Genomic DNA, 15,011 nt, shown 5'->3' on the forward strand with positions numbered 1-15,011 from the left:
CGAGTGGGTTTAACTCGATCGAGTGGGTATTTGACGATTTTGAATCCAGAGTCGTGTTTTTGGGCACTCGATCGAGTACCTCGGGCACTCGATCAAGTCGGGGGTCACTCGATCGAGTAGTTGGGCTACTCGGTCGAGTATATTAGAGGTCAGAAGGTCTGTTTGGGTTCTGGAGTCGAGGCACTCGATCGAGTATGTTGGGCACTCGATCGAGTAGCCTCTTACTCAATCGAGTAGGTTTGGGTACTCGATCGAGTGTGACCTGGGTAGCCCGTTTTCGTGTTTTGAGGTTTAGTGCATGTGTTTATGTCTACCCTTTCTTATATATAGATTCAAGATGCCGCCCAAGAGAAACGCTTACTATGCGAGAGCTGAGACCATGAACATAGATGATGTTGTTAAGATGTTGGAGCACCAAGATGCTCTGACTGAGGCCTTAAAGAAAGTGAATAAGGATAAGGAGGTTGATCACTCTAAGATCAGTCTCTATATAGCAAGGTTTAACCCAAAAGAGTACATGGGAACCGGGGAACCAAACCTTCTTGACAACTGGCATCGTGAGATGGAGAACATCCTGGACCTGGTTCATTGTCCTGATGAGATGAGAGTAGAGCAAGCTGCGTTCTACCCGAGGGACTTGTTGGCAAGTGGTGGGATACGGTGAAGGTGAGTGCTAGGGAGATGTATGCGAACCAGGGCTTACCTGCTATACCATGGGACGAGTTTCGGAGAGCTATGAGGAAGGAGTTTGTACCGGAACATGTGAGGAGTAAGCTGAGAGAGGAGTTTGATGGGTTTAAGATGACATCCGATATGTCGATTTTTGAGTATTACAAGCGGTTTAATGAGAAGTCTAGGTATGCTGAGGATATGGGTCTGAGTGAGGAGAACCTAGCGCTGAGGTTTGAAAGAGGGTTGACACCCAAGATTATGGATAAGTTACCCGTGGGAGTCCTTACCGATGTTAAGGAAGCTTATGAGAGAGCTGGGCGAGCTGAGAGGCTGGTTGAGATGGCTCAGGAGAGAGTGAGTGAGAAAAGAAAGGCTGAGAGTGAGGGTGGAGGACAGTCAAGTCACAAGAAAGGCAACCACAATCAAGCTAGAGGGTTTTCTTCTGGGTCGGGTTTAGTCTTTGGGGCTTCCTTCGGCCGTGGCCGTGTGAGTAGCAGTGGTAGTTGGGGTATGACTTGCTTTGGCTGTGGCGGTGTGGGCCACAAGAGACATGAGTGCACGAGTGTGCCTGGAGCTTTTCAGGGATCGACTCGGGGGAGCTATTCTCAGGGACCTGCTCAGAGTTATGCGAGCAATAGACCGTCTGGGTCATGGTCTAACCGGGGAAGTCAGAGCTATCAGGGTGGATGTAACCGCAATGGCGGTAATTCTTATCAGAAACCAGCTACGAACAACAACAACAATCAGGGGTCGGGTGCTAAGACGACCACATCAGCCAGTACTGTCCAGGGAGGTGGACAGAAGACCAGTAGAAATCTGTTCATGATGGACAAGAAAGCAGCTGAGGAGGATGCCCATGTTATCACTGGTACTTTTCTTGTTAACGGTATTCATACCTTTGTTTTGTTTGATTCGGGGGCTTCTCAGTCGTTTGTATCTTCGAGTCATGTTAAAAGGTTGGGTTTGAGAGTATATGAGTCTGTGAGTGAGAAAGTTTTTATACCTTCGGGAGAGTCTGTATCATGTGGAAGGTTGTTTAGAGATGTGTCTGTGATAGTTGGGCAAGTTGATCTACCTGAAGACTTGCTAGAGTTTCCTTTTAACGGTTTTGAGATGATAGTCGGGATGGATTGGCTGGGAAAGTATAAAGCTAAGATAGACTGTCATCAAAAGAAAGTGTCTTTGAGAGGGCCTAAGGGTGTTAGTGTGTCTTATCGTGGGTTTATGGTCAAACCCAAAGTTAAGTTGATTGCAGCTGTCACTTTGAAGTCTTATCTGAGGAAGGGATGTCCTTTGATCTTGTTCCATGTGAGAGATGACCGGATAGAGAGTCCGACAGTTGATCAGATACCGGTGGTGGGAGAGTTTGCAGATGTTTTTCCAGAGGAGATTCCGGGGTTGCCACCGAAGAGGGAGATAGATTTAACCGTTGAGTTGAAACCGGGGACGGGGCCAATCTCTAAGGCACCGTACCAGATGGGTTCTAAAGAGATGGAGGATCTCAGGAAAGAGTTAGATGATCTGATAGAGAAGGGATATATTAGACCTAGTGTATCGCCGTGGGGAGCACCAGTTCTTTTTGTGAAGAAGAAAGATGGGAGTTTAAGGTTGTGCATAGACTACAGAGAGCTGAACCGAGTGATAGTGAAGAACAAGTATCCTTTGCCAAGGATAGATGACCTGTTTGATCAGTTGAGTGGTGCATCAGTCTTCTCCAAGATTGATTTGAGGTCGGGGTACCATCAGGTGAAGATTAGAGAGATGGACATACCAAAGACAACTTTCACGTCGAGGTATGGCCATTATGAGTATGTAGTGATGTCGTTTGGGTTATCTAATGCACCGGCTGTGTTTATGTATTTGATGAACAGAATCTTCAGACAGTTTTTGGACAAGTTTGTGGTTGTGTTTATCGATGACATCTTAGTCTACTCTAAGACTAAGGAGGAGCATGAGGAACATCTGAGGATCGTGTTGCAGACTTTGGGGGAGCATGAGTTGTACACTAAGTTGTCCAAGTGTGAGTTCTGGTTAGAGAAAGTTGCTTTTCTGGGGCATGTGATCTCTAAGGAGGGAGTAGTTGTGGATCCGGCGAAGATTGAGGCAGTGACAAAGTGGGAAGCACCAAAGAATGTTCTTTGAGATTAGGAGTTTCTTGGGTTTAGCTGGATACTACTGACGGTTCGTGAAAGATTTCTCCAAGATAGCTAGACCTATGACACATTTGATGAGGAAAGAGAACAGGTTTCGTTGGGATGAGAGTTGTGAGAAGGCGTTCCAAACATTAAAGGAGCGTTTGACCACAGCTCCTATCTTAGCATTGCCTGAAGGGATTGAGAACTTTGAGGTTTATACAGATGCCTCCAAGAATGGGTTAGGATGTGTGTTGATGCAGAACGGTAAGGTGATTGCCTATGCTTCTAGGCAATTGAAGCCGTACGAGGAGAATTATCCTACACATGATCTAGAGTTGGGTGCAGTGGTGTTTGCTCTCAAGATTTGGAGACATTACCTTTATGGGGCGACCTTTAAGGTATTTTCAGATCACAACAGTCTCAAGTACATCTTCACTCAAAAGGAGTTGAACATGAGACAGAGGAGGTGGATAGAACTGATTGGCGATTATGACATGGATATTATCTACCATGAAGGGAAAGCCACTGTAGTTGCAGATGCTTTGAGTAGGAAGAGTGTACATTCCCTGTGTACAGCTCTATCTTTGATGAGGTTGAGAGATGAGGTGGGGAAGTTTGGGATACATATGATGCAGAGAAGGGATCTTTGTGGGAGATTTGATTTGTGATTCGGCTGATCTTTATGATGATATTCGAGGTAAACAGGCTTCAGATCCTAAGATGGTTGAGTGGAGAGCTGGAGTGGAGAAAGGGACAGTGTCCCGATTTTCTATTCATACAGATGGTAGTTTGAGGTTCGATGGTAGGTGGTGTGTCCCTAATGATAAGGAGCTTAAAAAGACAATCATGACAGAGGCACATTGTACAACCTATTCAGTACATCCGGGTGGTGACAAGCTATACAAGGATTTAAAGAACACGTTTTGGTGGCCTGGGATGAAGAAAGAAACAGCAGAGTTTGTGGCCCGTTGTTTGACATGCCAGAGAGTTAAAGGGGAACAGCGACGACCACAAGGTAAGATTCAGTCTTTAGAGGTACCTGAGTGGAAGTGGGAATCCATTTCTATGGATTTTATCGTGGGTTTACCAAAGAGTCAACAGGGTAATAACATGATATGGGTGATAATGGATCGACTGACCAAGTCAGCTCATTTTGTTCCAATGAAAGATACATGGACTAAAGCACAATTGGCTATGGCTTATCGAAAGAATGTGCTAAAGTTACATGGAGTCCCTAAGGACAAAGTGTCTGACAGAGATGCGAGGTTTATATCACGATTTTGGAAAGAGTTGCAGGAATCTTTGGGAACAACTTTGAAGATGAGTACGACATTTCATCCTGCGACGTGACTGGTCGACCGAGAGAACAATCAAAACTCTTGAGGATATGTTACGAGCTTGTGTGATGGACTTTGGTGGTAGTTGGGAACAGAGGTTGGATTTGATAGAGTTTTCTTACAACAACAACGACTATCACACTAGTTTTGGCATGGGACCGTTTGAGGCTTTATATGGGAGGAGATGCAGAGCCCGATTTTTGGGACGACAGTCTTCGAGGCGGTGGTTCTAGGACCAGAGATGGTACATGAGATGGTTGAAGATTAAGATGATCAGGGAACGGATGAGAGCAAACTCGGGATAGGCAAAAGAGTTATGCAGATCTACATCGCCGGGATATAGAGTTTCAGGTTGGGGATAAGGCTCTTCTGAAAGTGTCTCCTGTGCGTGGGGTTATGAGATTTGGGAAGAAAGGCAAGCTGAGTCCGAAGTTCATCGGGCCCTATGAGATCTTAGAGCGAGTTGGGGAAGTTGCTTATCGTCTGGCTTTACCTGCTGCGTTAGAGAGAGTGCATAATGTGTTTCATGTATCGCAGCTGCGGAAGTATGTGAGTGACCCGTCACATGTGTTAGAGGCAGAGAACTTAGAGCTAGATGAGTCTTTATCATATCTTGAGGTACCTAAGCAGATTCTTGACCGGAAGGTTAGGAAGACTAGGAGTGGTGAGACAGTTTTGCTTAAGATCCTTTGGTCTAACCACGAGACTGAGGAAGCTACATGGGAGGCAGAGGATGCCATGAGAGAGCGCTACCCTTTCCTGTTTTACCAGGTATGTTTGGTTACGAGGACGTAACCTTGTTTCTTTTAGGGGGGTAGGAGATGATCGCAAAGAGTTTTTAAGAGCTTTATACCCTTTTTATGTTGTGTCGGTATGGTTGTTGTCGTTTGAGTCGGGCTGAGTTTGAGTTAGTAACATGTTTTATGCTGAGTTTTGTTTTGGTTGTTGAGTCGGGAGTTCGTAGTGTGAGTCTTTGTTTTGTTGTGGTTTGAACTTCGGGGACGAAGTTCTTTTTAAGGAGGGAAGACTGTAATACTCCGTATTTATAAGTCTCTGGGTACTCTATCGAGTAGGCCTTACTCTGTCGAGTAAGGGTGAGTTGCGTTTTTAAAATAGTTTCTGACCTGTTGGGTACTCGATCGAGTAACTATGATACTCGATCGAGTAAGGGGGTACTCGATCGAGTACCTTAGCTACTCGATCGAGTAAGGCGGTTCGGGGAGTTATTTCTCGGGTTTTGTTAATTATGCGATTAAGGTATATAATCTTTTCCGTCATTGTTCTAAACACTTTTCAAAACCTAAATTACTGTCAAGAGAGAAAGCAAAGTACGTTCATCACCTTAATCGCATTGTTAGCAAATCCCGGAGTTTGGAAGGTCGGATTTCACCTTTCTTTATACCGTTGTGATCCTTGCGTCAAGGGTAAGACCTATATACCATTTTTATAATGTTTCTTTAAAGTTGGTTAAACCCTAATTTGGGAATTGGGGGTTTTGTAGTATGTTATGCTTGGTAGTGATTATATGTTTGTATGTTAGGAGGAGGATTCGTAGAGGAAGCTTTTTGATATCAGCTGTGAGATCGTCTGATTGTTGTGCTTTCCAGGTAGGGTTTCCCTACTCAGTATTAGTTACATAATGTGTGGTGATTGTGCTGTAATTAGTGCTTGTTGATTGGTTTCGTGACGGTTGTTGATTGATTGTTGTTGATGGATGTGATTGTTTGTCTCTGGTTCTCGAGATGCGTTCTCGGCTGAGTGGAGTCACTTGCGGGAGTGGCTTCACGCCCTAGTTTCGCCCTCCGTGGAACCCGCCACGGGAGGGGATGTGCACATTAATGGGACAGGGTTATCGCTCGGTATGATGAGCGGGGCTTAGGTGGGAACGGCTGCGGTCCCCCACTGGCAGGGCTGGTCCAGTTGACAGTCGGAGACGGAGTTGATTGGAGTGGGTGTTTGTGTGTGACTGTAAGTGTGTAAAGAGTACTGACCCCGGTTAATTGTTTTTAAAACCTGCGGTGATCCATTCGGGGATGGTGAGCAGATATTGAGCAGGTATGAGATGAGTACTTGGATAGCTGGGGTGTGCCACGATATGATGATAGAAGTCTTCCGCTGTAGCTTAGTAGTTTTCATAACATTTCAGTTGGATCAGTAAACAGTCAGTTTAAGAACATGTATTTGTACTTTTGGTTTTGGTTTCGAGATTGTAACCTTTCACTAAGTATTTCTATTTAAACGTTGTTTCTCTATTGTTTATTTGATTATCATTGCCTCGGGTAACCGAGATGGTAACATCCTTATACCTGGGTGGTCCTGGTAAGGCATTTGGAGTATGGGGGTGTTACATGCCTAAACAGACCACATTTTCCAATTTTCAAATCAGGACAGGTCTGCTTGCATCGCCTGATGACTCGTGCCTATATAGGCTGCCTGATGCAGGGTCTGTTTCCTTCCAGCACTTGTCTAGGACGATCCTGACTTCGGTTAAATCGAATACATGACAGATCAGATGACAAATCTGCCCATTTTACATTGTATTTGCGAAATGCCTTAATAAGACAAATGGATCACGTTATGCACCATAAACCTAACTCGGTAAATGGATGTTTAATTTCCGTCTTGCATGCAAATCAACATTAAATCGAACTCGACATTAAATACTTGATACTTGGATTAAACCAACCGACATAGAAAGCTCACATGTTAGGTTAAACTTGTGGATGCGCATACATGCATTTACCCGTTTTATCAACTTTTGCATTTAACCAACCAAGATTGATCAGTAGAGGCCGCTACCGCGGGCGGGATTGGGTGTCCGATTAAAGGACTTCCCAATACGTACCTTCACCTCTTACTCAGAATATTTAGATAGGGGACGACCTTATACAGGGCGTACGAGAGTCATTCTAGAGATAAGATGCTAAAGAGGGACGATTCCTTATCTTTAGTACCTATGTCAAACACCGCTTTTTGCCTTGGTTGACCTAGGTATAAAGTGGATTCGAACGGGTTCCAAGCATCCCACAAATGCTTGGCGGCGACTCCGAACATCTCTTGCATCGTTTCGAGACCCTTGTCGAGACGAAACCGGCCGATAAAAAACGATCTGGTCGAAAGCATTTTTACGCCGCCGAGCGTGGCTTTCAAAAAGACCGCTGCATGTCCACTGATTGGCTGGGCGTTGTAGGCGGGCCATGTCCACACTACCCCAAAACAAGACATTGTCATTTTTGGGAAGAAGTTACAAAGAACTCCCAGCCGGTCAGACCACCGGCAGCCGGCCATCCGACTGGGAGAACAAGAAGAATGAAGAAATTTTAAGGAAGTTCCAGGGAACTCCCAACCGGGCAAGGCACCGGAAGCCGACTGTGCAAGCTAAAGGACAAAGTCAACAAAGAAGACTAAAAGTCAAATGAACTCCCAGCCGATGGACCACCGGCCAGAAGCACCTGATGACAATTCTTCCAAGCTCATTCCTTCCAGGGAACTCCCAGCCGGTCAGACCACTGGCAGCCGGTCCAACGGCTGGGAGCCCCTCTTCCGCATTATACCCCTTTTTGTAATTTACACCCTAATTGGTGTATAACCTATAAATACCCCCTCCCTTAATCATTTGTACACACAACCCTAGATCTGAAATCATTTCCCTAATCTTGTGCAAACCCTTAATCACATCCTTAATCTTTCGTTAATCAAATATTAATTACTTCATAGATTAGCTTTGAATTAGTTGTTATCAATTGTTTACATTTAGTATTGGATTGTTAATTGAAGATTGGTGAAGATTTTTCTTCTATTTAATCAAAGATTGCAACTTTGTCTTCAATATCGGTATAATCTCTTCTCTATTTTTGTTCATCTTTCAATTGTTTACATATTTGAATTGTTTAGTTAGTAATATTTGCAAACATGTTTTCTCTTGCTTGTTATATGCTAAAGTCTCCAAATTTTACCTTTGTTATCATGAATATGTGTGAGTAGTGCCTTAATAGGATGGAGGGGGAACTCTTGTAGGATTATAGAGGAGGATTAAGACATAGGAAGAATGAATCTATTGAGTATATGCTTGTTGATTTTATCATGCACAAAAGGTGTTTGTGAGAATGCTTAGGTGAGAATTTGAGCATTTAATCTATCTTTCTACTTGTTGGGTGAGAGCTTGACTAGTAATTAGGAAGCACATGTTAAAATCAAGGGTGGGTTAATTAGGTGAGAGCTTAATAAACCTTACTTTAGGGGTTAGTCTTACGTCGAGAGATCGAGTCTTTTCCTTGCATTTGCTATCGGTTTTGCCTTCTTGTGTTATTGTCCCCCTTTCCCTACTTGAGTGAACCCAACATCCTAGTCCCTTCACCATTGTGTTTATCATCTTAAGCTTTTAATCGCTTTCTTTTGTTGTTCTTAGTCTAGTACTTTAGTTAGCCTTAATCGACCCATTTTCCCTTTAATCGAACTAAACTAGTAGCTTAGACAAACTATCCTAGAGCCATAATTCCGTCCCTTGGGTTCGACCCTCACAATACTACAACGGGCAACCGTACACTTGCGGGGATTATTAGTATAAAACTTACACAACAAGTTTTTGGCGCCAATGCCGGGGACGACAATATTGGATAGTATTTTTTGTTTTCATCTAGGCTTAGTTCTTTTGTTTGATTCTTGTTTGTTTTCTCCCCTTGTCCTAGTGCAACTCTTGTATTAGGACTATTTGATCTCTTGTTAAGTGCATGAATAGGTGTTACATCGGAGCTCTTTTCCCACTTGATCACGAGATCGAGAAGACATTCCGGGAAAGAAGAAGATTGGCTCTTTCGGCAATTCGAGGATGGCCACCCATTCTTAACCCACCAATCACCCAAAATCTCACAATTGATAATTTAAACCAACCACCCTCTTCCTCCACCCTATCACCCCTTCACATTCCACATAACTCTCCACCACAAAACTCTCCCATCCATTCACCACAAAATTCACCAACACATTCACAACATTCCACCCATACAAACGATACCGATTCTCCATGAAACAACATCATAAACGACGATATGGCGGACCAACCTATGGGGTATTACAATAGGCCGGTTCCCAACCGTGCTTGTTCGGCCATCAACTATGGAGCTCTCGCTCCCAATACATTCGAGCTTCATCACCATGTGATCAACTACATGCAATAAGATGTCTTCTATGGAAAGAAAAGTGAGGATGCACACCAACATCTCACCTCATTCAAAGAGAAAGCGGGTTCTATCAATCACAACGGTGTAACCGAAGAGCAAATACTCTTCACGCTCTTCTCCATCACCTTGAAAGACAATGCTAAGAAGCGGTTGAATTCTCATGAGCCGGACACATTTACCACTTGGGAAGCTTTATCCAAGGCTTTCATCAACAAGTTTTACCCACCACCTAAGACCGCAAGGATTCGCCATGAGATTCAAACCTTCAAACAAAGACCCATGGAAACTCTAAGTGAAGCTTGGGAACGTTTTAGAGATCTCCTCTCTTCTTATCCACACCATGGCATCCCAAAATGGATGACCACCCAAACCTTTTTCCAAACTCTTGAGCAGAGGTTCCGGGACATGATCATGGCGGCATCCGGTGGAAATTTTGATAGTATGAATAACGCTCAAATCACGGAAATGATTCAAAAAATTTCCGAGATGGAGAGTAGTTATGCTAGAGATGTGGACTACAAAAGTGAAGGACCTTCCAAGATAGAGATGGATTACAAGGCAAAATTGGATACTTTGATAAAGGAATTTGAAGAGTTCAAAATGGGGAAGAAGCATGGGGATTCAAAACATGCCAATGAGGGCGGACCTAGCCATTCCAAGGTCTATTACGACCAAGAACCTAGGTCTCCACCTAGGCATTACCCTCCTCAAATATTTGGCGATTATTGTGGCGGTGTGGGGCACATCATTGAGTATTGTTCATCTATTCCACAAGATGATCAACAAGAGTGCTTTGCTCTTCAAGGGCAAGGTGCACCGAGAGTCCCCTACCAACGTCATGAGACCTTCTACCACGCCTTCCCTAACCAAGATCCAAAACATTCCTATGCGGGGCAACCATTGGACCCCAAATATCAACAACCTCAATACATCCCTCCACCAAAGCCCGATCATTCTAGGCAATACAATCAAAACCAAGGCCAAGGCTCCAACTACCCAGGTCAAAGGCAACATGAAAATCCAAACTACATCCCACCCCATCAAAGAGATAACTACCGCAACCGCAACCAAAACCCTCCATACCAACAACAAGTATATCAACCAAACCAACCATCTCAAAAAACATTCAACTGAAAACAAGGCTACCAACAAGGGTATCAACAACAACAAAACTCCTACCCACCTCCACAAAATCAACAACAATACATAGAACCACCCAACCCCACCACCTCTCTTGAGAAATTGTTAAGGGAAATGGCTGCCAAAGCCGAGAGAAGAGAGGCCCAAGTTGACAATCAATTCAAAAGTTTGAAGACCGAACTTTCAAATGTCCAAGCACATCAAAAGACATTTGATTCATATATGGCCAACCAAAGCCCCTCTTCTTCACAAAGAACTCCACACTCATTGCCTCCTCAAGGTTCTCATCCTAGGGATGGACCACCACCACACCAACAAGCTCATGTGGTGACCTTGAGGAGTGGTAAGGACTTGGAGGACCCTTACAAGGACTATGAACCAAAGAGAAAGAGAGATGTGATGAGAGATGGTGAGGAGAGTCCACCTCCCTCACCAACAAGTAGAATGGACAACACTAAGAAGGGGAAGGTGAGTGACTATATTGAAGATGATGAGAACTTTGTTTTAGAGGAAATAGTGGATGAAAGAAACCAAGAAAGAGTGGTTGAAAGAGACCAAGGGAAAGGAAAAGAATCAAATGAAGTAGCTGACACAAAGCAAGCCTCAACTCCCGAAAAGGCCCACAACCCTCCAATTCCATTTCCTAATAGAAGTAGAGTCATGAATGAGGAGAGGAAGTTCTCTAAATTCTTGGACATGTTGAAGAAGCTCGTAGTTTCATTACCTTTCACCGTGGTAGTGACACAAACGCCGCTCTACACAAAATTCTTGAAGGATGTGTTAACCAAGAAGAGAAGCATTGGAGGAGATGGTCTAGTTTCTCTTAGAGGGGAATGTAGTGCGATATTACTCAATCCCGTGCCAGAGAAGCTACAAGATCCGGGTAGTTTTTCCATCCCTTGCACGGTGGGTAACGTGAGCATTAAGAGGGCACTTTGTGATCTTGGTACTAGTGTTAGCATACTACCTCTTTCCATTGCGAGGAAAGTCGGGTCACATGACATGATTCCTACCTCCATGACAATATAACTAGCCGATAGATCGGTACAAACACCGATGGGTGTGATTGAGGACATGCCGGTTAAGGTTGGTAACTTCTATATCCCGGCGGATTTCGTAGTGCTTGACATCCCGGAGGATCAACAAACGCCTATTATTCTAGGAAGACCCTTCCTAGCAACCGGAGATGTTAATATTAGTGTCAAGGAGGGGAAAATCATCTTCAAGGTGGGAGGGAATGTAGTTGAAGTCTCTTTGACCGGAGCCATGTCACAACCTATGTTCTAAAGTATTTACTCCATAGACATGTTGGAAGAAGCTATTGAGGAAGCTAAGGACAAATGCTCGGGGGAGCATTTGGAGAAAGATTATGAAGCTCTAACACCAATATTGGATGAAGTTGAGGGTAAGAACCCTCCAAAGGTAGATCTCAAACCTTTACCCCCCCCCCCCCCCCCCCCTCCCTTGAGTATGCCTATCTCGATGAGGCACACTCCTTCCTCGTGGTAATCAATGCGGACCTAAGGGCTTCCGAAAAAGAAAAACTCTTGAAAGTTATTAAAGAAAACAAGAAAGCCATTGGGTATAGCCTTGATGACCCCACGAGAATCGATCCCTGAGTGTGCATGCACCGCATTACACTTAAGGATGGATTCACTCCTTTCGCCCAACCTATGAGAAGGTTAAATGAGAAATTGAAGGAGGTGGTAAGGAAGGAAGTTGATAAGTTGCTTGAGGCCGAAATTATCTACTCCATCTCGGGAAGCGATTGGGTTAGCCCGGTTCAAATCATCCCCAAAAAGGGCGGTATGAGCGTGGTTGAGAATAAGGAAGGTGAACTCATCTCCACCCGATCGGTCACGGGATGGAGAATGTGCATTGATTATAGGAAGCTTAATTCCGCCTCAATCAAAGATCATTTCCCCTTACCATTTATTGACCAAATGCTCGAGAGACTTGCAAACCACGAGTATTTTTGCTTTCTTGACGAGCACCTCTGGGTTTTTCCAAATACCCATTCACCCGGATGATCAAGCAAAGATTACCTTTACTTGTCCTTACGGTGTCTTCGCATATCGAAGAATGCCGTTTAGCCTTTGCAATGCTCCCGGGACATTTCAACGGGCCATGATATCTATTTTTTCTGAGTATATTGAGAAGTCTATGGAGGTGTTCATGGATGATTTTAGTTTCCATGGCACCTCATTTGATGATTGCCTAAAGAATCTCTCCCTCGTGCTCCAAACATGCATCCGATATAATTTGAAATTGAATTGGGAGAAGTGCCATTTCATGGTGCAAAAGGGAGTAGTTCTAGGGCATGTTATTTCTAAGGAGGGGATCCAAGTGGACAAAGCAAAGGTTAAGGTGATTGAGAAACTTCCCCCACCCACAAATGTCCAGGGTGTGACGAGTTTCTTAGGCCATGCGGGGTTTTACCGACGGTTTATCTAAGATTTTGCAAAAACTGCTAAACCCCTCACCTCACTTTTGGCTAAGGACACTCCCTTCATATTTGATCAATCTTGTGTTTAAAGTTTTTGTAGGCTCAAGCAAGCCTTGATATCGACTCCAATTGTACAACCACCCAATCGGGACCTCCTCTTCGAATTGATCTGTGATGCAAGTGACTTTGCATTGGGGGCGGTCTTGGGTCAAAGACAAGATAAGAAGCTCCATGTGATAGCATACATAAGCAAGACCTTAAACAATTTTCAATGCAATTACACCACTATGGAGAAAGAAATGTTGGCGGTGGTGTATGCTTTTGAGAAGTTCCGGCCTTACCACTTATGTTCCAAAGTCATTGTCTACACGGATCACACCGCCATCAAGCAACTTATGGTTAAGAAGGATGCTAAACCGAGATTGATCTGTTGGGTATTGTTGTTGCAAGAGTTCGATGTCACAATCAAGGATAAACCGGGATCCGAGAATCTTGTTGTGGATCACCTATCAAGGTTGACTAGAGAAGCCCAGGGGGATGTTGATGATGGAATTACCATTGATGAGTGGTTACCCGATGACTCTATCTTAGCTATCACGCACTCCGACCCTTGGTATGTGGATATAGCTAACTACTTGAGCTATAACTTTATCCGAGAGGAACTTGACAACCAAGCTAGGAAGAAGTTGAGATATGAGTCTAGGAGATATGTGTGGGAATATCCTTTCTTAAATAGGAGATGCAATGATGGAATTAATAGATGTGTCACTCATGAGGAAGGTGAAGCAATCGTTCAAGCTTGCCATGCTACAACATATGGAGGGCATTTGTCCACCTCTAGAACCCAAGCTCGGGTTCTTCATTGTGGATTCTATTGACCCTCCCTATTCAAAGATTCTTATGCCATGGTTCATTCATGTAATTCTTGCCAAAGAAGAGGCAACATTGGAAGGCGTGATAAGATGCCTTTGAACAATATCTTGGAAGTGGAACTCTTTCATGTATGGGGTGTGGATTTCATGGGACCGTTTCCACCATCATTTGGCAACGAATACATTTTGGTTACGGTGGACTACGTGTCCAAGTGGATAGAAGCAATAGCCGCCCCTACCAATTATTCACGAGTGGTGACCAAGCTATTCAAGGAATAGATATTCCCCCGCTTTGGAGTACCTCGGGCCGTCATAAGTGATGGTGGGTCACACTTCATTAACCGCACCATCTATGCTCTACTCGAGAAATATGGCGTCCGACACAAAGTAGCTCTTTCCTACCACCCCCAAACCAACGGGCAAGTGGAGGTATCAAATCAGCAAATCAAGGCTATTTTGGAGCGGGTTGTGAACAAGTCTATAAAATATTGGAGCACCAAACTCAATGACATGCTATGGGCTCTAAGAACCGCTTACAAGACCCCAATAGGCACCACTCCCTATCGGTTGGTCTTTGGCAAGTCTTGTCATCTACCTCAGAACATCGGGCAAGATGGGCTCTAAGGAGCTCAACTATGATTTAGATGCCGCGGGGAATAAGCGGTTCCTTTAACTTAATGAGCTTGATGAGTTGAGGACGGATGCTTATGTGAATGCCATACTCTACAAGGAGCAGACTAAGAAATGACATGATTCCAAGATTACAAGGAAAGAAATCAGCGTAGGAGACAAGGTCCTACTCTTCAACTTCCGTTTCCAATTGTTTCCCGGGAAGTTGAGGTCTCGATGGTCGGGACCCTTTGAGGTGGTGACCGTGTTCCCCTATAGCTCCTTTGAATTGAAAAATAGCAAAGGTGAATGCTTCAAAGTAAATGGACACCGAGTGAAATAATTTTATGAGGATCAACCCATTGAGACTCGAGGTGAACTTGACTTGGAAGACCCCCTATCCTTGGGGGACGAGTAATCTCAAACTTGAACATGAAATGGTTTGGTGGAGTCCCACAAGAACCACCATTTGTATATATAGCATGCATATAGATAGGTAATGAGAGTTTTGGATCATTTGTATTTGCCTATTTGATTGATGACGGGGTGTCATTTTGAAGAAAATTGGGATTTGACGAAGAACAAGCGCACGACCTTCAATTGGCTACTTGTAACACCCC

At 44.1% G+C, this 15,011-nt stretch overlaps 1 protein-coding gene across 1 annotated transcript; it reads left to right on the top strand.

Moving 5' to 3' along the window:
• Positions 1-13,197: 13,197 nt before the first annotated feature.
• Positions 13,198-13,788, top strand: LOC141595382 (uncharacterized). Its single transcript, XM_074415345.1, has one exon. It carries the CDS (start codon positions 13,198-13,200, stop codon positions 13,786-13,788), a length of 591 nt encoding a protein of 196 aa, XP_074271446.1.
• Positions 13,789-15,011: the final 1,223 nt, after the last annotated feature.

This window comes from Silene latifolia, chromosome 8 (assembly GCF_048544455.1).
Source record: "Silene latifolia isolate original U9 population chromosome 8, ASM4854445v1, whole genome shotgun sequence".
NCBI lineage: Eukaryota > Viridiplantae > Streptophyta > Magnoliopsida > Caryophyllales > Caryophyllaceae > Silene > Silene latifolia.

What these genes read in the sequence shown, in the direction of transcription:
- LOC141595382 (XM_074415345.1), top strand. Translation starts at nt 13,198, where the DNA reads ATGGAGAAAGAAATGTTGGCGGTGGTGTATGCTTTTGAGAAGTTCCGG.